This window comes from Marmota flaviventris, chromosome 4 (genome assembly GCF_047511675.1).
Source record: "Marmota flaviventris isolate mMarFla1 chromosome 4, mMarFla1.hap1, whole genome shotgun sequence".
Classification (NCBI taxonomy): domain Eukaryota; kingdom Metazoa; phylum Chordata; class Mammalia; order Rodentia; family Sciuridae; genus Marmota; species Marmota flaviventris.
Genome location: NC_092501.1, coordinates 121,295,495 through 121,323,193, shown reverse-complemented (window position 1 = coordinate 121,323,193; position 27,699 = coordinate 121,295,495). Strand labels below are relative to the sequence as shown.

The 27,699-nt window shown below is 39.2% G+C and overlaps 1 protein-coding gene across 2 annotated transcripts; it reads right to left on the bottom strand.

The window, feature by feature from the left end:
- Positions 1-2,588: 2,588 nt before the first annotated feature.
- Cnmd (chondromodulin) lies at positions 2,589-27,330 on the bottom strand. 2 transcript variants are annotated; one of them, XM_027928991.2, is made up of 7 exons: positions 27,259-27,330; positions 26,658-26,798; positions 21,068-21,208; positions 14,878-14,991; positions 11,128-11,281; positions 6,519-6,685; positions 2,589-3,121 (listed from the first exon to the last, which is right to left on the bottom strand). In XM_027928991.2, exons 1-7 carry the CDS (start codon positions 27,328-27,330, stop codon positions 2,906-2,908), a joined length of 1,005 nt encoding a protein of 334 aa, XP_027784792.1. In that variant the 3' UTR covers positions 2,589-2,905. The 2 variants fall into 2 exon arrangements, with proteins under 2 accessions (XP_027784792.1, XP_027784794.1); XM_027928993.2 differs by having other exon boundaries at positions 2,589-3,118.
- Between the last annotated feature and the right edge of the window lie 369 nt (positions 27,331-27,699).

The window sequence follows — 27,699 nt, the reverse complement described above, 5'->3', positions numbered from 1 at the left end:
GAACTATCTATGCATGTAGATTTTTGTCAATTCCCTCTTCTCCCCAAATAAATCAGCTAATTAAAAAAAATTGTGACCATTTTTATAAACAACTACTTTATTAAACGAATCATATTTAGTTTAAACATTAAGCCATTCCACCCACAAGGAATTTTTTTTAGAGTATGATAAAATCTCATGAAATAAAATAAATGAATGGTTTAAATAATTATTTTTAGTATTTTTGCTTTTTTAAAAAAATGTTTTTTAGCTTTAGGTGGACACAATATTTTATTTTATTTATTTATATATTATTTTATTTATTTTTTACTGTGGTACTGAGGATCGAACTCAGTGCCTCATGCATGCTAGGTGAGTCACAACCCCAGCCCCATATTTGCCTTTTTAACATTATATTTTTTTGAGATGGTGATAGGAGTTAAAAGGATAAGGTTAATATGTTTTTAAACCTGTTGAAATACAAGCTTGTTAGTATTTTTCAGTGACATATGTTAATGTGACAGAAAGAACAATTATATGTATTAAAACCCTGCAATACCTTTTCTTCATTTTTCTTACACCCAGTGGCAGCTACCTTTTGTAAGCTGTTGGAGCCCCCTTCCAATTGGAGTCAAACTAAAACCTTGAAAACTAGCCTAAAATGTTCCATAAGGATTGATTTATATCACCACTAAAAAATACGTATCTAAAATAATGAAGTATCACTAATATATTTGCCTATACATATGTACTGACCTATCAGTCAAGATTCAGCACAGAAAATTGTGGTGTGTTTGCAACTTTTGGACTGGCCTGGTTAATTTAGGGAATGGTACAGAATTGTATAGAACTTTGTATTCTTCCCAGTGTCCTGTTTACTTGATGTTCTTTCTCTGTCCATTTGCTGCTGCTTTTTCAAAGTAGTCCTTAGTTTTTTTCTTTGAACAAAATTTGGGTCTCTTGTATTATTCTTACCCTTTATCTAGTCTTGAGTTTCCCTCTGCCCTTAAAACATCCAGATTCTTTTTATGTGTTAAATTATTTGCCTCCCACGTTTTTATCCAATTATGAGCTTTGAAAAGGGAGCATCTTTTCATGAGGCAGCCTTCCTTTATGATATGCTCTCCTTGCTGAGATGCCCCTTTCACCTATGTGGAACCTGCTTGATTCTCACATAGAAAGCTACTAATGTGATCCATTTGAAATGAAACTTAACCAGGCACCTCCTTGCCTGAAATCTTTCATTTGTTTCCTCTTTCTTGTCTAGTAAGAAAGGAAAAAAAAAAAATCCAAGTTAACATGCTGTATAAAGCATAGCTTCTACCTTTCCTTTTTAAAAAAAATTTTTTAATTTAATTTTTTTTAGCTTCTACCTTTTCCATTTTGATATTTCCTACCTCAGCCAATGCTTTTTTTTTTTTTCCAATATATCATATAGCCTCAGACCATCTGGGTTTACTCAAAACTAGTCTCTGTCTAGAATGCCCATTCTCTTAACTTCACTTGGCTAACTCCTGCATATCCATGTAGGCCTCAAGTAGGCATTATTTTGGTTCTAGAACCCAGTACAGGTTGCTGAGCCATGTGGGTGGGAGATGGTGTGCAGAACTCTTGGCACATGTTTAGTTAATAGACGAGCAAAAAGAGCATGTAAAACTCAACTGCAGGAAGTAACTGCTGCCTAAAGTCAGTTGTGACCATTTCATGTCATTCTAGTGTGTATATTTCATTCTTTTTTTCCTTCAGAGACCAAGCTTGTTAGATGGAGGGATCTGATAACTAGGTTTTTAAACATTCTGATCTTTTTACAGACTTTAATTGGCAAACATGAGACAAAGTAATCAGGTATATTCAAAATATGGTAGTTGTGTTAAGGACTTTCTGTCATCCTAGAATCCTGTGTTTTAGGTAGCTTTTATTTTCCTCTGGAAAAATGTTCTTTATCTCTGAAACGTAGGGTTCAAAACTAAAATGTCAAAAATATGAAGTTACCTGCTCATCTTCTTCCTGATCTTATATTTCAATTTCTAAAGACAGTTCTTGTTCCTGGGAGATTTCCTTTATGTCATTATAAATAAATAGGCTATTCTTCCTTAGCTGCATCTGCTAAGCAACACTGGCAGCCCTATTACTAGGATAGTAACTTATTGGTAATTGGGCTACACGGCAGCCTGATTTGTACTACAAAGGTAAAAATCATTATGCTGCTTCTTGCTCAACAACCACTTATTGAAAAGAGATTGAAAAGGGTATGAAGACCTGCTTTTCAGAATGTCAATAAAGTGCTTCCTCACAAGTCTAGTTTACCTTCTATGTTTTTCTTTATTGTAACACTCTTCCTGGAGGTGACTAGACTACATAAGACAGCCACCTGTTAGTCACATGCCAGCATAAATTATAGATAAATAGCTCCTCATAAGCCACCACGGTGAGATTGCATTGCTTACTTTCAGGTAAATTCCATTATTTGTCCTATTTTTGTGTTTTTATCTGGGAACTCCAGGCACTTTTGCAAGACTGGGAAGAATAAAAGATTAAAAATAATTTGGGAATTTTTTACAAATAACAGAATGGCTTGAAATGATTTTGAATGTGGTTGATGAAAAAAAAGAACTCAAATGATGAGGTCTTTGACAGATTATAAAATTTTTATGTTTATTAAGAGCTGGGGAAGAATTGCATAGGCCTTGTTAAAGCAAAGCACATAATAAAGATATGGCATTATAGACTTTATACCATCTTTTCAGTGTACTTCACATACTAGGTAAAGTTCTGGAAAGCAGTTGAGAAGTTCTGTTTGGGATAACATTGCTTAGGTTTAGAATGAAATACTTTGTGGTCCCTCAACATCAGCATGCTTTATGCTTCTTTGGTTGTCAACTCACAAGTTAATTTTACTTGACAGCACCTGCTACATGAAGTGATGTCACACCATGCCCAAGATACGGGCAACCCACCAGCTACATGGCATGATAACTCTACAGGCCGAACGGCAACCTTGATAATTATAAGGCCATGGATAATATCCCCCCAGGGGTTCACAGATCTTCTGGCAGTGGGTGTAGCTCCGCCTACATTCTATACAGCAGATTCCTTCGTGATCCAGTCTAGGATCAAATGTCATGCTTTCTCCTTCCTGCTGCTGTGAAATAAAACAGAATTATCTTTATTTTTCTTCATAATGAGGTTATCGCACATTGTTTTAAAGTCTGATCCTGAGGTTTTTTTGGACTGAATACGCCATAAGAGATCAGCAAAATCTACTTGTAACTGCCATCATTTAGAATGTCTTCTGACATGAAGGAATCCTCACCTACCTAATCTGTTATTGACAGAAAATTGTGGGGTTTTTAAATGGCACTCTGAAGTTCTTCTGTGCCTTTAATGAGCCATGATTATGAATATTCACACGTGAATAGTATGACTCAACTAGTTTCAAGTAAGAAAATAAATACTATGATCAAAAGTAGCATTTCTGCCGCTGCTAATTTTAAGTCAGTGAAACACAGGTGCCCTTCTTTAGTAATTTTTTCCAAGGCTCCAGAGTGCACATATTGAAACCCATGGGTCTAAGCTAAGAACAAGTTTTAGTCCCAGTTCTACTTGCTTCCAAAACATTGTCAAGTCATTTCATTTCTCCTGTCTTCTTTTCAGCAACAAAATGGGAATGTTATCTCCATAGAGTCATAAAGGGTCTATAACATTCAAGATCCATAAGAATTCAAGACAGCTTTGCCAACAAAATCATAATTGATGTAAAAATGTCTTTTCATTGCTGGGGAAATTATAAAGCTGGGAGGAATCTGTCCCCTGCTCATTTGCATATCTGGTTTACCTTTTCAAGAATATCTAGGGATTAAGATTCTGTCCGCTCTAGTATTGCCCCTTAAAATTCTCATGTTCGTTTAACTCCTTGGAAGTAGCTGATTGGTGTTGGTGGGAAATGTAATCTTAATTAGGAGGATAGGTGTTAAAATTTTTAAATTTATTTTAAAAATTGAAAAAACTGAATATTGAACATAAATACACTTACCTCAATTTGACAAATTCTGACATGAATTTGAAGAGAATTGAAGGTATTGTAACATTTCATTTATAAATACATTAGAAATGCCTCCAAAATAAAAGGACATTTTCCTACACAACCACACTGTCATTATTGCACCTAACAAAATTAACAATTCCTTAACACTATCTGATTCAGCCATGTTCAAATGCCATCTTCAAATATCTTACTCTGTTTTTTATTTTTATTTTTTCTCTCCTTATCGCTTTGAGATTAGATACATCTGGAACAAAAACAACCAACTGAAATTACAGCTGACTTTTTGGGCAATGGTGTCAAAAGATCTGCTGGTTGAGGTCTTATCTGAGGATTCAGCAAGATTTGTCAGGATTAAAAAAAATGTTACTGTAAGATTCTTTAAAGGAATATGTGAAAGACAAATAATGGCCAAACATATAATAAAGGGAAATATTGTTATAACTGGAGTGTTATTTAAAGAATATGGATCACTCAAGTCTAGAACCAGGGCAAAGTCATCCTACTCTTCTGTAAAGGGGCTGATACCCTCATCTTTGGAACTGATTTCAGGCCACCCAGCCACCTCCAGGATCATCAACTTTTGTTTGCCACCCAGCCACCTCAAGGATCATCAACTTTTGTTTGCCTATTCAGATTTCATTTCTTAGTTGTGCTTATGGAAATACTATGGCGCCCTGAATTTTCTGATAAGATCTGGGATTATTTAAAAAATACTGTTGGCTTTAAATCTTTCTAAAACATATTAGCCTGATATGATAAACTAGAAAATACATTTGTATGAAGCAGTGTAGGACTGAATGCTTCACACATGCACACAGTGCATGAAAAGATGGTCAGCTTTACACATAATAAAAGATGAGCAAGATAAGACTTAATTTTTTTTTTAAAGTTTGATGGGTGTGTAGCTAAATTTTAGAGGACATGCTCAATGTGTGTGAGGACCTTGATCACCCCCAGTATCACGAGAGAAAAATAAAAATTTTTTTCTTTCGATAGTAAGTGGGTCCTTCCATTACCATTTGCAGACGTGGCTGGTATAATTCCTTAGCAGCTTGGTATCCGTTAAAATATAAGAGTCCCATCTACTTGTATGTAGCAGACCCATGCTTCAGTATGCTAAAGACAACGTGTGCAAAAGATACAACAGCTAACGATGAACAAGTTAATGCTATGTACTAGTCCCTGTGCTAAGACTTCACCTGCATTCCCTCATTTACTCCCCATATCCCTGTGAGTTCTCTAAAGGTATTTGCTGTAGAGAAATGATTTATATGCCTACCAAAGCAGAAATATGTAAGTTTATGTACATCCATATGTTGGAATACTACTAAATGAAAAGATACATAGAATTAATGTGTATTATGTAGGAGTTATAGGTAGCCTTTAAAATGTATATTAAGTACATGTAGAACTATGTAGGAGATATGGAACAAGTTCCAAAATACTGTATTTTTATGGAAATGAAATCAAGACATTGGCTGGGGATGTGGCTCAGTGATAGAGTGCTTGCCCAGCATGTGTGAGGCCTTGGGTGGGTTCAATCCCCAGCACCAAAAAAAAAAAAAGGAAAAATATTATTTATATATATATATATATATATATATATATATATATATATATATATATATATTACACACACCCATAACCTGGAAAGCAAGGCATAGAATTTTTGTGTTACAGTGTGTTTGCACATATGTGTGTGTGTGCTTCTGCAAAGAAACTGGGCAAATAATAATTAATAGGCTGCTGCTGGCAGGGTGTCTGGGATGGAAGGGAAACACTTTATATTGTTCCCTTTGTAGAGTTTTTTTTTTTTTAAAGTGCATACATTTTTTATTTTAATAACTAGTTACAAATATGTATATTTTTTGCTGCCTGCAAAATACAGTAACTGTAAATGATACTTCTTTGAAGATTTTGAGTTTTTAGCACTTTAGTGCCATCCTAACAAACATCAATTCTCCAAGTTGCAGGCTAGTGTTTTCATCTGTGTTTGAGTCTATCCCTTCCTTGAGGGCTGAGAGCCCTCAGGGCAGAAGTTAATAACTGTGGGCACAGGGCCTGAGAAAGAACAGGTTCTTCACAGATGTCTCTTAAATGGATGAATAAAGTGGATTTAAAGAGGGAAAGAGAATACTTTCACATTGTGTGTTGCTTCCAGGGTGCATACACTCTTGGAAACAGTTTTAAATAATCAAATACATGATATGAATTTGTTTTCATGGATTTTCCTGTGACAAAAGGGGAGAGCAAAGAAAGTAACTTTGAATAGAGTTAGAACCAATAAGGACTTTACACTACAGAGGCAATGTTAAGTGTTCTTACCCTTAATTATAAACCTTTTGCCAAATAGATGAAGATGTATTTTTAAAACAACTGAGTAAAGTTCTCAGTTGAATATTAAGTGCTTGTATGAAACCTTAAGTAGAAAGACCATTTCAGAGTTACGTTGAATGCATTCCTCTGGGCATGTCACCAGAACACCAGTACGCACATGGTAAGGATTATCAGGATTGAAGGGTTCAGCATCCTCTTGAACACTGGGTCTGGTTTCATTATTCAGTCTTCCAGGGCCTGGGCTGCCCCGGGACCTACTGCGTGGTCTTCTTGTGGTCATTGGAACAATTTTTCTTGCTACTTCTCTTCTTTCTCTCTGGATTTCTGCAAAAATTGATGTGTATTAATCCATTTATTTGATTAAGCAAGTTAGATCTGCATTTTTTTTTCCAGGGTGAAAAACATAAGAATGTCAAAGTATAAACATGAGTACTCTTGTAACTTTTTGTACTGATGATTTTATGAAAGCATCTTTTAGAGTCTTGGGTCTGTAGTTAAGACATACAGATAATTCGTTTTGGTTTTATAATACTAACTGAAGCAGACATTGAAAGATGTTTGACAAAATCCCATTCTCAACAACTGTTTTCTTTTACCATTTCACTATGGGGCTGAGTAAATAAATACTATTGATTTTCTCTGCCTCCTTTACAATTAGGAATGGACAGATGACCATATCTGGTAGACATAAGCAGAATATGCTAGTGAAGCTTGTGGGAAAGTTTGTTTTATTGGTACAACAGGACAGATATAACTTCCTCTATCTTATTTACCCTTCCTGAATGTAGATGTGATATCTAGAGTTATAAGAGCCAACCTGTGACTATGAAGTGTTAGGCACAAGAATGGTAAACCACCATGCTACAGATAGCAAAACGCTAAGTTAGAAAGAAACATGATAGTATCACAGAGAAGCTAATAATGCTAGAAACTTCATACCTCCAGGCTTCTGGCTGTTAAAAATAATTTAAAACAAAACCATATTTGTTGAAACCACTGATCTGTATTCTATTTCTCACAGCCCTAAGTATTCCTCAAAACATCTTTTTATTTAATGGTTTTGGAAACTGAACCGAGGGCCTCACATATGCTAGGTAAGCACTCTACACTGAGCTGTATCCCTAGCCTAATAGACCAGTAATTGTAACTATTCCTAAAGGATTGGCTATATAGGTATAAAGCTTTACAGTTTGCAAAGTACATTATCTTGGCTGATTCTCATAAAAAGTTCTATGGGATTGAAAAAGCAGCCACTGGTATATATGAGAGCCTCAAGTCTTGGGAAGACCCAGGTGGCCTGGCCACAATCACAGATGTGAATTCTGATTCCAAACCCCCCCTCTAGTTAATCACACTGCTTCATACATCAGGCAGTGCCACCAATGGCCGAATAACAGATGAAAAGTACCATACAGTATGCACTTTGGTGTCTCCCTGTGCTTCAGTTTCATCTGTAAAATGAGTATAAAAATATTTACTTCATAAGATAGTGACAAGGTTAATGAAAATCTATATCTAAAGGTTTTAGCACAAGTGTTTATAATCACTCAAATGTCAGATGATGATGATGATTATATCATGCTTTGTTATTTATGAACACTTAGTATGCTTTAAAGCTATAGATAACTTTGGATAAACATCAGGGAGACCTGGATTCAGTCCACAACTCCTTTTACTAGCTGAATGACCTCAGGCAAATTACCTAATCTCTGTGAACCTTGGTTTCTTCATCTGTAAAATAGGAATATGAAGAGTCACCTCAACAGTTATTAATGAAGATTAAATAAGGACAAAATGCAATGCTCTAGGGAAGTGCCTGGCGCAAAGTCAGAGCTCTGTGGACATCGGCGCTCTGCTTCCCTTCTGACCTGCATCCAGGCACCATTTACAGCATCTTTGATAAATGACCCCAATGACCTTCAGGCTTCCAAATTGCAGAGCAAGGGCTATTGGACCCTGGAGTTGAGGGCATTTATTAGAATTAGAGGGGAAACAGACACCATCTAGAGGGAGGTTTATTTTCTTGATTTTATTGTAAAATACAATCAACAAAAGATTGAAGCAAGCACTGCCCTTTGGATGGGGTCTCACTAAGTTGTCTCAAACTTCTGATCCTCCTACCTCTGACTCCCAGATGGCTGGGATTACAGATATTTTCCACTGAGCCCAGCTTAACCCTTCATTACCTTTATTTTTAATATTTATATTATTCCATTCTTTGGAGATATAAATATATGTATTTGGAGATATGTATACATATACATACTTATTATGAATACATTTATATTTATATATAAAATTATGTTTATATGTAAATGTATAAGATATATAAATGTATTTATATATAAACAAATATATAAAGGATAAATATGTTTTTAACCCTTTTCTAATCTTGGGGCATTTGGCTGGTTTCTACTTTTCTCATGCACAGAATATATAATTCTTTTTATTTATTTTATTTTTTACATTCTAGGGATTGAACCCAGGGTCTTGTGCATTCTAGGCAAGTACTCTGCCACTGAGCTATATCCCCAGTCCCATATGTGTAATTCTTGTATGGATCTTGTGATGATTGAATGTTGTCATGCAATTGGACTGTGAGGGATCAAGGAACATCTTGGATGAAAGAAACAAGCTCCTTCCCAAGGGTGAAGTTACTCAGTGTCTATCATTTAGCACTGATAATTATACTGTCTTCCCATCCCCACTCCTCACCCCCTTGTCCTGCACTGTTATTTTTGCATAGCACCTTGTGTCATACTATATAATTTTCTTAATTTAATGTCAATTATGTCCTCTTGCTACAATGTAAAACTCCTTGATGGCATGAAATATTGTCTGTTGTTCACTGATGCACCTCAGAAGCCTTAAATAAGTTATGTGGTACATGATAGGTTTGTCAAATGAGTGAATGAACTCTGGGTAAGAGACTTTGTCTTCAGACAGAATGTGATTGGGGAGAGCTCTATGTGATAACAGTGCGGGGACTCTTGTCCTTGACTGGAAAATGTAGTTCCTGGGTAGTAGAAAGCATGAAGGCTCACTGTCATGGTTTGGATCTGTAATGTTAACCCAAAAGACTCATGTGTTGACAGCTTGGTCCTCAACGCAGCAGTGTTCAAAGGTGGGGTTTGGGGAAGTGATTAGATCATGAGGGCTCTAACTTTAGCAATAGGTTAATTCATTGGTAGCTAAATGGACTACCAATGAAAGTCCATTGGAAACTCTAGGCAGTGGGACATGGTTGGAGGAAGTAGATCACTGGGAGAATGCCCTAAAAAGGTTTATCTTATCTCTAGCCCTCTCCCTACCACTCTTTCTTTGCTTTCCAGCTGCCACAGGCTGAGCAGCTTTCCCCTGCCACACCCTTCTGCCTAATCTTAGGTGCAGAGCAGTGTAGCCAGCCAACCATGGACTAAAGCCTCTGAAACTGAGAAAAAATAAATCTGTCCTCCTCTAGTTTTTTTTTTTTCCTCAGATATTTGTCATGACAACAAAAAGCTGACTAACAGCCCCACCTGGGTGAAGGAAGGTGGGGAATGGAAAGCAGGATTTTGGCAAGTGACCATAGAATTGTGTTACAACCACAGACCTGAGCAAGAGCATAGATGAGAAAAGCACAGACTATTTGGCAGTCCTTCTCCAGCCCCTTGGTGACAGATACTACTTACTGACATGCCTGGCAGCCACTGTCAGTGGCTTATGCATTGGATTCTGTCAGCTTGTCCTGGGTTAGAGAGTAGCCATCTCCTCCAGGCTTTGGAACAGAATAGGAACTAAGAATAAGTTAGTCATGGAAGAATCAGAAACCTATACTTTCTCAGCCTGGTGGGGTATTGTTTTAATTGTGGTAAAACCTATAAACAAAAATTTTTCACTTTATAAACATTTTAAAGTGTACAGTTCACTGGTATTAAGTGCATTCACATTGCTGCACAACCATCACCGTCCATCCCTGGAACTCTTTTCATCTTGCAAACAGCTGAAACTACCTGTTAAACACTAACTGTCCAGAACAAGTCTCCCACCAAGCCTAGTGGCTCTAATGCCTCTACTTTCTTCATTTCCATTCTATTCTTTTCTGGTGTTCAATAGAATATTTCAGAAAACAGCCTATCTCAGCTGTGTGAGGAGAAAGGCTTTCACTCCTTCCCCTCCTTGAACCAGAGCTACAAAGTAGACCTTGGGAAGGTCAATGACTGCAGTAGAAATGAAGTGAGAAGTCCTCTAGAGACAGGAAAGACTCAGGGGAAAGAGTGAGGCCTGCTGGTCTCACCTGCCCTTTGTCACCTGGAAATAGCTCAAAAATATGCTCAAGCTTAGAAGTTGAGGAATACCCACAGCAGCTTTTGGCTGTCCCATAATTCTAGGTTTGAGCATAATAAAGATTCGGTGGCATGACAGTTTCTTAGTCCCTTGATTCTATGCCTTAGGAATAAAAAAAATGTAAAATTGGAAGGTGCAAACAAGTGAGATTAAGGGGCACAGCGGCAAGAAGTGGGAGCATCATAAATAAAAGTCGCAGGTAATGCAGTGGTGTTCTGTCTTCCTGCACTGCCTCCTTTTAACCCTGTTGCTCTTTCCCTTCCACACGGCAGTCACAGCTGTCATTCTCCTTTTATCTCTCATGCTAATTACCAAGACACCATCTCATGCATCCTGATGTTATCTTTCTTGTTACATGCTCAGACCTGTGGAGAGGCAGGGAGGAATCTCACAGGACCAGGAAGAATTCCAAGCACCATTAAGAGAACTTAAAATGTTACCTTTTGGATATGTGGGTTTAAGCCAGAAAATAGGAAGGTTGCCACAGAGTTCTAAGACTTTAGAACTCAAGAAGCTGATGTCCTTCACAGGCTGGTCAACAGCTACCCAGATAAGAGAATTTTCTTCATATTTAACAGGCATGATCTTGCCTTCCTGAAATTAAAAATGAAATGCACATGAGTAAAGAAGATGGTGGGACATGCTTCAGATTGAGTTGTGGGTTGCTGAAAGATTAGTTTACCTTGTAAAAACAGAATTCTGTGTGTGTCTTGCATGTGAGTGTGTGTGCCATGCACACACACTTTCAGGTTTCAATCTCTTTGTAGCTCTCTTCACAGTATTCAGCACACCTCCTGTTACCCTGCCTCTGGATAGCTGTAATGTGTGAATGGAAGTGTTCTGTGTTGAAGTGAAAATTACTTGATACCAACTTTGAGATTTAGGTTAATCTAATGTTTTCGATCAAAGATTTTTTTTTGCAAAAAAGCAATTGAACAGACCCTGAAATCCTATAAAGGATAGAGGAACCCTTCATTTGAAGTGAAAATCTTTTGGGGTTTTGTTCTTCGGTTTCCTAACAACAATGGAAAAAGCAAGTGATTGGTTCTTTAATGTCTCCAGTTCAAAGTAGTATTTAACATAAACCATTTCTCCATTTCTCAGCTATAACAAAACATGTTTCAGATGTTCCTCACATCAGGCACACCACTGAGATTTCAAAGCTAAACCCTAGATTTTCTTCTACAGAGAGATGCTGAGGATGGTTTGATAACCCAGGAGACAAATTTATTTTTGCCAGGTTGTTCCTTTCATGTATTTATTAATTTGCAATAGGTTGGAGAAATTAAAATGTTTTCTCCTTACTTTTCAGTTAAAAGCAGCACTTCATTTATGCTTTCTCCCTCAGGCTTATGGTTGCATTAAAACAACTTAAAGTTATTGGAAGAAGCTAACACTCAGGTAATCCAGTTATTTACCTTAAATTAAATGGCTCCATCCAGGAAATGAATGCTCTCTGAGTACAGTAGCTTTTTAAAGTTATATCAAACTGATAAAAAATTTGTGGGAGTAAGTGATGCATAAATCTGCCCCATCATAATCTAAAGTATGTGGGGGGAAATGGAATGATAGGGATAATGCATATAGATGCATTCTATAAGCTAAGGATGTCAAATAAATCTTGGGGCACATACTCGAAGTTTCTTATCCATTCCTTCCTCCTTCCCCTTCCTCATAACACAGTCCTACTTCCTTGGAGACAGCCCCTGCCAGGATAGACACTTGCTTTCTCATACTGTCCAGTGGCCTATGTGCCTGGCTGGCCAGTGCTGATTATTGAAATCCAGGCTGGAGTATGTTGAGGAACTGAGACCTAATTTTACCTATCAAATTTAAATCACAGTTCACCCTGTTCAGCCTCTTTTGGACTAAAGAAGAGGTTGTGTGGTGCCACCACGTTTGGAATTGGAAGGAAAGATAAAAATAAATAAATAAAAATCAAAGAGATGCTGGCCCCTGAGCAATTCCACAGCTGCCTACTTCTGCACTGCTTACTGTGGGAGAAAAACAAGTCCCTATTTAAGTTACTCTAAGTGAAGTTATCTGCTGCTGACAGCCAAGCACACGTCTAATTCACACAGTGTATCGGCTGAATTGGCTTTTATCCATCAGAGGGTCCATCATGCATGATACAAACAACTAAAACACAGGACAAATAATCTACCTCTATGGCAAAAAAAAAAAAAAAAAAAAAAATCAGGTGCAAAAATTGAAATACAGAAATGTTTACCATGGTGAATTATTTTTTATTCAAAAATAATTATTTTTAATTATTATTTTTTGAAATAGTGAAAAATTGAAGATAATGGAAGTGTTCAAGAATAAAAGACTTTTGGGCTGAGGTTGTGGCTCAGTGATAGAGCACTTGCCTACCATGTATGAGGAGGCACTGGGTTCAGTTCTCAGCACCACATATAAATAAAGGTCCATCTACAACTTTAAAAAAAGAATAAATGACTTTGAAAATTATAATCACATAATCTACATGGTAATCTACATTTTAAAAGAACTAAAGTGAAAATAATAATACAGCAGTCTCACATCACTTATGAAAATAATATCTGATACACACCCACCAACACATAAAATCCACCAAAATGTTAACATTAGTCATCTGTGGATTGTGCCATTGTGGGTTATTTTCTTCTTTAAATTTGTATGTATTTCCAAAATTTTCTACAGTAACTGTTGTTTTTAAAAATCATGGAAAAAACATCAAAAAGTAACTTATAAAATATACTGTAGGCTTATGAGTAGATATGGGTAAGCTATGATTGGGGAGCTGGTTCTTATGGAAGGCACAGAGAATGAGTCCCATGTCCTTTTCTGGGGAGGATGGCAAGGATGATAGTTCACTAAAGTCTTTATGATTGAAAGTGAGTGGTACAAATGTATTTAATAAATAGTGATAATGCAGTAAGAGAGTTTCAGGGGTCAGAGCAAAGGAGGCATGGTTCCCATTTTTAGATTGGCATCAGTGGGTTACACAGAGAGCATGGGCTTCATTCTGAGCTGCTCAGCTCAAGAGGAACAAAGAAATGTGATCAGAGGAGAATGGCTGGACCAATGGAGTCTGGAAAACATCTCACAGGATGAATGCTGGGGAAACAGGGAGTAAGCAAGAGAAAAGAGCTCATGGTGGGCCACTTTCAAAACTTTGTTTTTTAGCTTATGCTTTGTTTTGTTTTCAGATAACTCCTGCTGCTGCTCCTTTGGGGGCAAACAATCAGGCAGTTTCCAGGCACCTTCGCTTACCCATATTTTCCCTCTTTTGCCTTGAGGGAGCTAACACTTGCTGCGCTTCCCTCTCAGGGATACTGGAAGGCTCAGAGATGATCATAATAAAATTAGCAATAATGAGCAACAGTCTTTCATTCAACATCTAGTAGATTCTTTAGGATCATGGGCACAGTGTGTCTACCCCCAATTTTCAGATGACAAAACTGAGACTCAAGGAGTTAAAGCCACATCCACAGCACTAGGATTTGAGTCCATGTTTTTCTGATTCCAAAGCCCATTTTCTTTCCACCATACTTGGAACAACTTAAATGGTACACCATAATAGGTGTGACTACTTTGTAAGACCTAACATCATAAAACCATAAGGTGTGATTGTTAAATGTGTCTTTAGAACTCTGTGGAATTCTTAGTGAATTTTAAAAAGATCAAACTTAAAAGGCAATTTACTAATAATAAATGAAAGAACTATGTCAACAAAATTCATAAATTGATATACATAGAAAAGGAATTAAATATATGTTACATAGCTTTCTTGCACTGACCTTGAACTAAAAGGAGGAAATTGTAGAGAAGCCATCTCAGTTCAATGTTGGGCAAAACAATTTAGAACCTCCCTTGATAAAGCTTCTGGCCCATAGTTGGTGCACCTTATCATAGCTTTACTGTGGAATCTTAATCACTGATCAGATCGTTTCCTAACATCAGGCAAGTGAGGGTCATGTGGGGACCAAGCCCCTTTCTGCACTTTTAAATGTGACTTCCCCAGATCTTTAATACATCAACTCAGAATGATCCTTTGGAACCAGTAGGACAAAAATAGTTTAAATTGCTTTGGTAGAGAAGAAATAAAACTGAGGTCTGGTCATGAACCTGACCCTGGAGATGGAAGGGGTTGTGCCTTCAAACAGTAGCTGCCAAAGCTCTCACTGTCTGAGCAAGTGGGTACCCACCAGTTGGGAGGAGATGCTTTGTTTGGTCATGGTGCCCACCTCCGGAAGACGAGCCTTCACCTGTGCTTTGATGTAGCACTTCTCTCCTCCAGCAAAACGGATTCCTGTAATGCCCTAGGAGATAAAAGTATATCCATCCGTCTATCCATTCATTCATTTATTAACTGTTATGATGCAGGCACTATTCCAGGTGCTGGGTATGGGGAATGAAGAAACCATAAAAATCCCTTCTCTCATGGGATTTACCTTTTACCATTATTTACTAAAAATAAAACAAAGTCAGGTAGAAATAAGTGTTGTGAAGAAAATAAGCCAGAGAAGGATAGAAATGTCAGGGAATGGTACTTTAGGCAGCATAGGAGAGGAGACTACAAGGGGGTAATATTTGAGTGGGTCAGAATATGTTGGTGACTCCACTGATGACCACAAGTTCAGATGAATTGCTAGCTTTTCCACAAAACCTCTCTGAACTCCCAGTTCAGGTGAGTCCGTCCTCTTGTCTCTATCTCTCATTTGGCATTTAGTCTACACTGTTTATTTAGTTACAAGCTTAAGCTCAGTATCTTTGTCTTATTTCTTTTTTCTTTTTGGTGATCCTAAACAATTTCTCAAAAGATGTTGGTCAGTGCCAAGCACAATGGCACACACCTGTAATTCCAGTGACTCAGGAGGCTGAAGCAGTAGGATGGCAAGTTCAACGCCAGGCTCTGCAACTTAGGGAGATCCTGTCTCAAAAATATATATATCTATACCCATATTGATATAGATCTATATGGCTGGGGATGTAGTTAAGTGGTAAAGAGTCCCCGGGTTTATTCCTCAGTACCACACACACAAAGATTTTGGTCAAATTAATTCTACTAATTCCTAATTGTCCTAAGCTACTGAGCCCAGAGTAAACAAAAAGGCTCATCACGTCACCAGGAGATGAACTCTGCTCCTAGACCTTACCCGAGAAGAGAACCTGGATCTTTTGTTTTTGTCCCCTGAGAGTCATAAACAGTGTCTCCACCTCATCTGCCTGGGGAGCAGCCTCAAGGGAAACACTGGCACAGGCTCCATCTTGGCTGAAGCTCAGCCACTGCTTCTACCCGCAGAGGACATGAAGGGTAACTGAATATTCTGTCCCCGGAGTATTTATTTTTGCTCTGCTGGTTTTGATTTCATGACAAGTGAGTAGCCAAAAATAGTCTTAAAGGTCATAAATTTTATTCCATAATAATGTAGACCCCACCTCCAAGTCTGAACCTTGACAATCTTATGTGTGTTGAGATGGATGTCAGGATGATAATGGATTGCAGAATCGGTGCTAAGGAATGGGGGAAGAAAAGCACTTAGAAATCTAGGGATCCTAGCTCAGGATTCAGTCCTTTTAGGTGAAGAATAAAGTTAATCGTTAAGTCACACAGGAGGAGATTCATTGAAAGTTCTGCTTTATTTGAATTTAGCACCAGGAACCCTATGAAGCTTGTGGGTAACACTTTGTGAATGGAGTAGGAAAGTTTCATTCATTCTTTCCAAAACATCTCATTTTTTGCCTTGAAGCCTGGTTAGCCACGTGCACATACATAACCCATTTTTCCTATTTCTCCTGGCACCAGGTGTCATTCAGACAAGGTATGGTCACCATCCCCTGCTTCACAGAGGAACTTCAAGGGGTCTGACTTCAAGCACCAGAATGCCCTGGAGACATTTTAAGAACACAGATTCTGGGCCCTCCCCAGAGATTCCCATTTGATTGGTATGGCACTGGTAGTCTTAAAAGTTCCCCAGGTATCTATAATACAAAGCCAAAGTTGAGAACTACCAGTTTAGGGTAAAAGGAACTTCTTTAGGAAACTAAATTTTGAAATGACTGTAATTACCTTTGGACCCAAGTTTCTTCTGTACCAGTGTCTCATAAACTTTCCCTTGCATCACAGTCATTTGGAGGACTTGTTAAATAAGATACAAAGTTTGGGGTCTCACTCCCAGACTTACAAATTTGCATTCCAGCAAGCTCTTGGCTACTACCCTGCTGGTGGCCTCAGGAACACACTTGGAGAACCACTGTTGGCTATGCTATCACCCAAAGTTCTGCTGCTCTTATTCTGTATGTCAATCTAGGACCGATGGTTCAAAAAAACAAAAGGCAGGGAAGGGATATAACTGCCTTCCTATGTAATATGTTCTCTTAACTTCAAACACTCCTGTCCTCTGAATGTGAGATGTGTGGGAGGAAACACCACAACCCCCAAGGAGAGAGTTGCTTCTGCTGAAAGATTAACAGCACCAAATGTGAATCTAGCACTGAGTTGGTTTTGACAGTCTACACATTGCAGAGAACTGAAACCCCACAGGGGCAGGACCAGCAGGAAAGAATTCACACGTATTAACCACCGTGTCTAGCTACAAATCCACATCAAGCGGACAGACATCTTAGGAGATTAAACAGAGAACTAAAGGAAGCACAAGAAAGTCAAGCAAACCTCCTGCTTTTTTGCAAACAATCAAGGCCTTAGAAGCTGCTGATAATGAAGAAATTTGCTAACAAAGGCAATGAGTGAAGATTTCCAAAACCTAACATTTTTATTTAAAAAATCACCTTAGCTGTACATTTTTTTTTTTTCTTTCTAGGGCATTTCTTCTATTTTTGTGACTCCCAGAAGGCTCTCAGGAAGGCATGGAGTCCTGCCCCTAAAGGGTATTTTAGAAATTTTTGGAGTTTTTCGTTGTTACAAAGATCAAGATGCTCCTGACCTTACTGGGCTCTGCCCAAGGAGACTAGGTCCCACAGAGCCAGGGGTAGTCCCAAAGAACTGACTGTCCTGGGTCTAAGAGAAAAACCCATCTATATAGAAATCTGTGCCTAGAACCCAACAGTGTTTTACATATAAATAGAGAATGATTTTTGGCACAGTTGTAATGTACAATGAATTTCCTACAAATGCAATTACAGTGAAAATAGAGAGAAATTGGTACTTACGTCCACTGTTTGAGAAAATGATATAACATTGCATTGCCAAAACACACTTGTGTCCATCTGCATTTCGGGTTGTGGCATTGACAGTCATTCAACTACCCCACATGAATTTGACTTTATTATGTTTTCTAATGCATCAGGCTAAACATTTATATATGAGATTCATATTTTACTATAAATTACTTTCATTTTATTTTTCCTTTATGTTACAGTTGAGGACTATATTGATTTTTTAAATCAATAACCTACCTGTCTAGGTAGATTATATTATCCTTTTCTCCTCCCAGCTTTCTAATTATAAGTTTCAAATATTTACAAATTAAATGAACAATGAACATTCATATACCCATCAGTATATTGTGTCTTAATTTCCAACCAGGATTTTTGTTATTTAAATGGGGTATTTAGTCTGAGGGGCTCAAATCAGCAGCACAGATGCTTGTGAGATTATAACCTCCTAGAACCATACACTCATGCACTATGAATTAGCCCAGTGTTTGTTTCTCTGAGGTCACAGAGCCCAATGTACTTTTTTTCAGTGCTCTTCTCCTTTGGGGGTTCTTTTTTGTTTGTTTGTTAGGATCTATTAAAACCTTGGTGGGGTCCTTGGTGAACAGGGGGACTGATCATTTATAATTCAGAGCCTATCATACTCTGGCCCCACCTATGTCTCCACCATGTTTCTTCCCCCTTTGGAGTGTACTGGAAGCAGGAATATACATCCCTATTGGTCATCACTTCCCGGACCTCAGAGTTCTGCCCCTACCTCTCTGTTGAAATCCAAATTGTTCCTCAGGACCTGATTCAATTGTCATCATCCCTGTCAAACCTGCTTAAAGCCCCTAATGGGCAGCAATGCCAATATGGCACTCTGCTCACGGCTCATCACAACACATTTCCTGGGCAGACCTGGCACTGTTTCTATGTGTGTGTGTGTGTTTGCCTCCCAGATTGGACTGGATGGTCCTTGAGAGACAAGTGTCAGTCATCTTTGCATCCTCTGTGCTTAGCAACACCCCATACACAGAGGGAGCCTCAGTCAATAACTTCCTGAATTTGACTGATGGTTTAAAGTAGAAGAGAAACTAATAGTGCATGACCATAGAGGCTGATTCATGTGTCTTCAAAAGTCCAGGCTTGTTTAAACCCATAACAGGTACTATCCATCAAAAAAATGTTCTACTCACCAGTTCTGGCTTAGAGAGATGTGGAAGCTATCAAAGAAAATTGATCAGTTTATAAAATATTTGTGGCCCTGATGGTCTATGAGAACAAAACACAATCAATACCATTATTAGAAAGAACCAAAGGATTATAAAACAGATATATAGGTTTGGGATTAAAATATTTTCAAAGGATACATGAACATCTTGAGAGAGAGAGATCTTTTCTTATCTTTGTAGTTCCCTTTGCATATCTTGATATTGGGGAACATCATAGGCATTCAATTTTGTTCTGGATTGAATGATGTGCATGGAGGAGTCACATTTTATTAGTTTATATTGAGTAGTACAAAGAAAAAATGCATCTCCCTGTCCTGGGTCTTGCAGTAAAAGCCTTTAATAGGTCCAAAGAAATTATACTTGTGCACTGACCAGAACCATTTGCAAAGCTATGACCAAACAAAGTACAGCTGGGCACAGTCCGAGCTGCAGAGCCTGTCTCCAGGGCGAGACCACTCTGAACATAGCCTGTCCTTGCCATCATCGAATAATGTGCAACATCCCAGGGCTCTAATGTTAGCATCTGTTGGACATTCAAAAGGACTTGCAAAGTGCGTTTGGTGCCAGCAAGATGAGTGCTTTCATTTAAATGAAAAACATCTTTAGTTTTTCTCATCACTCAGAAGATGGGTCAATGAGATGTTTGTGGACCAATAAACTATCGGAAGAGACATTATTTTCAAGAGCTCTTTTTCATTATGAAGTTTCACCTACTCCATCTTCAGATTTTTATTTTTTTATTTTTAATTTTTTATTGTGGGTTGTTCAAAACATTACAAATTTCTTGACATATCATATTCCACACTTTGATTCAAGTGGGTTATGAACTCCCACCTTCACCCCATACACAGATTGCAGAATCACATCAGTTACACATCCATTGATTTACATATTGCCATACTAGTGTCTGTTGTGCTCCGCTGCCTTTCCCATCCTCCACCCTCCCCCTCCCCCATCTTCAGATTTAATAGGAGAACCCAAATAGTGATGCCTCTTCCTCATTGCAGAATGTGAAAGAGAATAAGATATTTATGTTGGCCAATGGGAAATTAGTCTGGAGTGACACTTTGGATGGTAGTAGATGTAGGCTGAAGCATCACTAACTAGCTTAATATCTCAAATAGCCTGTAAATTAATTTTTTGTGGTAAAACAAAACAGTATTCGTTTTCAAATGGAATTTGAATGATTTTTCAGTAATAGGTCATGGCTAGAGAACACAAACTATAAAATAGATTTTGCCCATGCTCATTTCTGTATTAAATGGAAAAATATGTAAGTAGATTCTATTTGTTGTTGATGGGACTATGAGATCCTTAAAATTTCCTTCCTCTCTAGAAATTCAGATTTCAGACCTTGCAACATTCTAGGATACATTTTATTTATTATGTTACAGAAGACTGCTTGAAAAGAAATAGTTCTTTGAAGTCTTTCTGCCAAGACTTTATATAATTCTAAGAACTTGCTCTTTTCAATTGTGATTTTTTCCATTTTTTGTAAATATCAAGTTTTATTTTGACTTCTCGGCCCATATCTTTTATTTCCTAGAAGAAGAAAAATTTGTTTTTCAAAGTAGTTTTCCCAAGTGCATGGGTTTATGAATTTGACAGTGTTTTTTAATCTTTTTTACTTTTGGAGACAGAATTTTACTATAGTACCCAGTCTGGCCTCCAACTCCAGAGCTCAAGCAATCCTTTTGCCTTAGCCTCCTTTTAACTGGGACTAAAAGTATGCATCACTGTGCCCAAAGGTGTTATTACTATTGTTTCATATTGTCTTTTTTTCCATGGAAGTGTGGTCCTTTCCTTTTGAAAATCTGAAGAACAAAGTATGTGGTCCTTTCTCAGAAGGAATATGCTACATGCTACATGCTGATTAGTGGCACTAATACTACTGTAAAGAACAGTTACCATGTGAGTGTGTGAGAGAGATGCTGTGTCTCCTTGAATTAGAAAAGTCTCCCAGGCTTGCCTGGTTAAACTCTCTAAATGCATGAAATATACTTACATTCTGGAAATCATTAACTTCAATTGCTTCTTCAGCTCCACTTCCCATTTTAAAGGTCTCCAAGTTGTTCCCAGCATCTATTTCCATTGATCCATCTTGTAATTTCCCATTGATACTCATAGTATAATGGACATTGTAAATCTAGAAGTGAACATAAGAGTTAGTAGTGCTTTCTTTTTCTAGCAATTCAGGGTTTGTCTTTAGAACTGCAGTGTGTGACGTAGCTTTCAAACTTTTCAGAGACATATGGAATCATCCTTAATAGTAATGCATTAATATATGAGGACTTCATCTATATACCAATCATGTAATACAGTGATATCTGCTATTTGCAATCCTGGCTGCACATCAAGAGCACCTGGGTAGACTCTCCAGGTAGCATGCCTGGGTTTCACCCAGGACCAATCAAATCAAAACTTATGAGGATGGGGTTTGAGTAATGATCTCTCTTTTCTAAAGCTCGTTCTATCATGCAGCTGGGTTGAGAATCAATGATGGATAAAAAGGAAATTGAGAAGTGAGAGTCAACTGGGTTTTCAGTTGAAGAAGTCTGTTTGCAGTGGCACCTGTTTAAAAATTGATCTTTTAAATCCTTTGGTCAAGATGAGGCATGGAATATGGCATATATTGGACTGGAGACAGGACTAGGATATATCAACACAGAACGGTACTTGTAAAGAGCATGGTCAAGGTACATATCTATTCTGAGTCAGAAGAGAAATACTCCACACTATGGGATGAGTGTATGATATTGTAGTGCATATTATTGGATGAACCATGTAACATGTATGGGAGAGGGGAGCCCAGAAGAGGACTGGTCCAGGAATCAGAAAAATAGCCAGCCATGCCACATATCCCTGGGTCTTGGAAGTTTCCTGGAATATAGAATGAAGAAGTTGGACTCATAGGTGGTTTTAATCTATGTACCTAGAATTCTGGCACTTCACAGGCATGGCCCAGAGCTGAGGGTGGTGAAGCAGGTGGAACTGTGATGTTCCTTCCCTGTCTACCCATAATCTAGCCAGAGCAGTTCTGCTTTTTCTCTGGTGTGTGTGTGTGTGTGTGTGTGTGTGCACATTATATTTCTGAGTAAGGTTTTGCTAGAAAAATTTCACCACTTAAAAACATGTTTTTGTTTTTGCCACTAAATTAAATGATCCAGAGGGCTTCCTTAACTTTTTTTTGTTGTTTTTGATACTGGGGTTTGAACCCAGGGCCACTTAACCACTGAGTCACATCCCCAGCCCTTTTTAATATTTTATTTAGAGACAGGGTTTCATTGAATTGCTTAGGGCCTTGCTGAGTTGCTAAGGCTGGCTTTGAACCCATGATTCTACTGCTTCAGCCTCCAGAGCCACTGGGGTTACAGGCCTGTGTCACCACGCTGGCTCTTAGATATCTTATTACTGTGCTGGTTTAAAAATAATTCATTTGCTGTTCCTGCTCAGTGTGCTGCTGTCCTACTAGATTTGTGTGCAGCAGAGATAGTACCGGGGCTTTTCTTCTTTCTTTTTTTGGACTTAGAGGCATGTCTATAGCTACTTATCTTTATCTATCTATTTTATATATGATGAATATAAATTCTGTGTGAAGACACATATGCATATGTGTACATTTTCAAAGAGGATGGACTAAGAACTGATGAAAGACAGTTTGTACCTGATGTCAGGCCAGCCAGTCAGAACTGCAAATAGCTCCCATTTAATTCAAGCCTGATTTTTCTCCCTCATTATGAAGAGTCACTGTCACATGGAAAAGCACTGGAAAACCTATCTGTTCTATCTGTTGTTATTGGATCATTACTTGGAGAAAATTCATTAGTACAAGACCTACAGAGTACTATTTTATTCTATCATCAGAGATGTAGAAATGGCTTTGCCATCCCCCACCCTTTTAGGCAGCAGCATTCATTTAGCAGGACAGAAAACATCAGCATCTAGCTTAGCCTGACCATCTCAACCGCCCCCCTTCTCTCCTTCTAAGGCACTCTGATGCCTGTGGTTCATTGTCTCCCACTCTGGCCCCATCAGAGGAACCACTTCTAGGGGTTCTGATTTAGTAGAGCTGGAGCAGAGCCCACCAATCTGTTTTAGCTTTGTCCCTCCGGTGGTCCTTATGTGCAGCCAAGTTTGGAAAACCTGTTTTCTTTGGCTAAGTCAGTGCTTTCTGCAGGTCAGGCTGAGAAAGCAGGCTCTGTTCTGGCCAGTGCTCTCTGAGGAGTCACTGTTCACATGGCTGGAATGATGACTGTCGAAAGGAGCCTGGCAGACAAGACCCCTATGAGTTCCTGCTGGCAAGAATGTCCTCCACTCAGGTGACAAGAGGCTTTTTTCCCCTTCATTTCAGCATTGCACATAAGCATTTACTGTAAAGCAATGCAACATTTAAGAACTTAACCATTTCCAAATTCTTCACAGTTCTTCAGAAGGCAGGATTATAACACAGAAGACTGGCCTGTGGTCTTCTAATTTCATTATCCCACCCCCAACAAATGCTGACTAATTAGGTATTGTATCCTTTGGAAAACAGCATCAGCCCATCTTTTTGTTTTATTTTGTTTTGTTTGGATACTGGGGATTGAACTCAGGGGCACTGAACCACTGAGCCACATCTCCAGCCCTATTTTATATTTTATTTAGAGACAGGGTCTCACTAAGTTGCTTAGGGCCTCGCTGTTGCTGAAGCTGGCTTCGAACTCATGATCCTCCTGCCTCAGCTTCCCAAGTTGCTGGGAACTTTATTGTATTTTATTTAGAGACAGGCTCTCACTGAGTTGTTTAGGGCCTTGCTAAATTGCTAAGGTTGGCTTTGAACTCCTAATCTTCCCGCCTCAGCTTTCCAAGCTGCTGGGATTACAGTTTACCATGTCTGGCACATCAGCCCATCTTGTATGCATAGTATACTATTTTCATGGCATCAGCAGTGAGAAGCCTGAGCCCTCCTAAAGCTCTCCTGAACAGGGGCAGGGGTAGCGCAGGATGGGAGCCAGTCTGCAGTTTCCAAAGTTCTGGGCTCTGAGCTGGGGAGGAAGCTGGGCTGCTGGAGAAGCAATATATTATCTACTCTAAGCTCAGGGAGTTGTTGGCACCTAAGGCTATTTCTATCCAAGTACAATGAAGTATATTATTTGCCAAAATTCTGCTCAATATGGTGCCTTTTACAGCCAAGGATATTTGTTAATCAGTTTTTAATAAGGCCTAGGTTCTATAAGATTAATTACATAATGTTTGGGAAAATGTCTAAAAAAATTAGTCTGAGAAGAAAGTCCTTGAGCAATGGTCTCCTCCCCTCATCCCACAGGGTGGGGTTGTCAGTTCACATTGTTGGGAATTTCCCATATGTCAATGACTTGTTCCATTTACAATAATGTGGATGAAAAATGGCCTCAATCTTTGAGCCCAGTCAGTTATCCCCTGATTATTAGTACCCCGTGCTTCATTGTCCTCCAGCCAAATTTCAGCCCTGTCCTCAGGGACTTACCCATCTGAAAGGGAGAATAAGTGAATTATAGCTGGTTTTCCTTTGAAAATTGGCGTAGAGCAGCTGAGGCACAGCTAATCCCCAAAGAGAGACAATCCATTTAGTTTGATATGTCTTTCTGCTTGACGAAGACTTACCTTTTTTGATTATGTTTTGTTTGGGTGATTTAGATTTGTATTTAGGGAAGGCAAAACCTGTGCATGTGCTATGCTTAGATGGTGCCAAGTTTAGTCTGTTCTGAATTTTGTAGTTTGTTTTTCAGACAAGTAATATGGATTGACATAGGGCATTTTGAGAATTAAAAAAAAAAAAAACTTCCATGATTTTCTTCATTCTCCTGTCTGTGTAGGCAATAGAAATAACTTTGATTCTTGGCAATAAAATATGATTTACTATTCCTTTGTATTCTTAGAATTTAATACTCTTCTTTTGAACCAGACAACCAAACATCTTGCAGTGAAGTGGAAGAAAAAAAAGAGAGACTCATTTATTTAGTATGATTATTCAAACTCTCTTAGAATCTTGTCAATCAGCTGTGTTGGTCTTGAATAATTAAATGCTGAATGATATTTCTTTTATATAAATCATGACCAAACTATATACTAAAAGAATTAAAAAGCAAAGCTATTTTTATTCCCAAATGGCCTGTACTATTGAGGTTTTGCTATCAAAAGATAGCATTTATATTCTAATACCATCAGATTTCCCAAAGGGATGACAATCTAAACCCTGCTACTAATGGAGATGTAGATATTGAAAACGTTCTCAGGTTCAGATTTGCTGCTTTCAAATATGAGCATCTGGCCCAGCTTCTATATTTAAAATACAAATACATTAAGGCACTTTTCAAATCCGCACAAAATACAGTGCAATTCTGATCTTACAAATTGATGCTTGTAAATTTGATATAGTCTCTAAAACAGACTCAGTGCTAAATGGCATGCTTATCTACATTAGGCATTTGAGTTAAAAATACAAATTATGCAGTGACTGCAGAAGATGTGATGTGTAAAATGGTTGAATTGCTTTCAGCACCATTTTCTCTAAGTACTGGAATTCGTTCATGCTTTGAATTTCATGGTGGGAGAGGGGGAAAAACAGCAGTTACAGATCCTAGGAGGACAGTGATTAAGAAAGAGCCCTTTGTGTATACCCTGGAGATGGAATTCTTTTCCATTAGTTGAAATAAGCTTATACTAGACCTGGCAATGGTCATCAAGATAAAATGCCCCCTTTTACATAGGTGAACACATTCAGGTATTTAGAGAACACACTGGAACTCTGCCCAGTCAAGTTAGAAGCAGCTTTTATATTCCTTGAGAGCTCATGGAGCTTTAACATAAATAGTAGAAGGTAGGACAGTAGTTTGTGAAACATTTACCATTAAATCACATGTGACTAGGCCAGAATAGATTCTCAAAGAGATTTGCCACTATTAAGTAAGTTACTCTTTTCTTTCTTTTTATTTATTTTTCTTTTCTTTTTTTTTGAGAGTGAGAGAAAGAGAGAGAGAGAGAGAGAGAGAGAGAGAGAGAGAGAGAGAGAGAGAGAGAGAGAGAGAAGGGAGTGTTAGTAAAAAATAGGTCACAAAACCCTCCTGAAAGATCAAATTCACACCCAAGTAGGGGTTGGCTGTTTCTCCACTCCCTTTGTCCTAGGTCTTTAATTTCTACTCTTTCTCAGCTGGAAGAGGTCTTAGAGGTCATTCAGTTCCATTTCTTCCTTTAAGAAAGAGGAAACCAAGCTCAGAGAGGTGAGATTCCCTACGCATGATCACACAACTGCCTAGTGTAAGCCCCAGGCCAAGGGGGGCCAACAGCTTTCCTGAGAAGCTCCACTGCTCTTCGTTTCTATATTCTTTGTTAAAACTTTGACTTGCTATGATGCTTAAAGTGAGTAGAAAGCAGCATAGCCAAGTTGGATGGAAGAACGGAGAAGGTATCCCTAGAGGACCAGCTGGCCACTGAGTTGGCACTTCACAGACCAGTGCTCTAGCTCCACCTAGCGGGGAACTTGAACGTAACAGAAAGGACCCCGCCACCCCGCGCGCCTCCTGACCCTGCGCACCCCCACTCCGGTTTGTGCCTGGCGCTTCGTTCTTTGGACTCACATGATTGTCACTCCCCTTCCAGAAGTAGAAGGCCCCGATGGCACCGAAGAGCAGCAACACCGCCCCCGAGATGAGGACCACGGCTCCGACCTTAAGCAGTCTAGCGGGGCTGGAGGGCTTCACGGTCACTGTGGCATAGGCCTGCGGGCGGAGGTGGAGAAGGACCAATGGTGTCTGCGTGGCTCACACCTCGCCATCCCAGTGTTGCGTCCCCAGGGAATCAGGGGAGTTGGTGAGAAACAGCCTGTCCTGAGCTCCCTCAAGGGTCTCTTTCTCCTTGTTCCCTTCCAAGGGTCCCTTGTTCTCAGGCTTGGAAGTGTCATCAGCAAAGTTTTCGCCATGCAGAGTCACTGCCCTGCGGACTGCATTCTCCGCAGCCACGGGATGCCCTCCTCACGCCTTTCTGTGGATCACGAGCCCCTTGCACACTCACGCGTGGGGCGCCACCCCACGCACACATTTGGGCACCCAAATCCCCCTCCCCCTCCACACCACTCAACAGCACAAATCCCCTATTCCTCTGTGGGTCCGGACACTCATGAGCAGCCCGGGCCCAAAGACTAACCCGCCAGCAGGACTGAGGATCCCGGGCTGTACTCACCGGGGGACTGCAAAACTCAACGTCCTCAGGCCCCACCAGGGTGATCGGAACTTTGTCGGAGTTCTCTGCCATGGCTGCGGCGGGAGGAGCAAGACTCTTGGAAACTTTGCGCGCACTCTGGGCTCTGTCCCGCTGCCCCGACGTGCCCGGCAATTCAACACAGCGCGCGCACTGTCACGGGCCAGCTCCGCGGTCCCCACCCCTTCCAGAGCCTCACCTTTCTCCTCCCTTCTCTCTCCCGCCCCGGGGCAGCAGTAGGAACTCGTCCTGCATTCTCATTCTCAGATGTCCCCCTTTCTCACTCTCTTCTATACAATGGCCACCAAATAACATCCAGATAAATCTGAGTAAGGGTGAATGTATCCCCCAGAGCAGGAATGCTGAGTTCTGCGATTCCAAGAAATACTAAATTGCCAGGGCAATAAGCCGCCTACCCAAGGA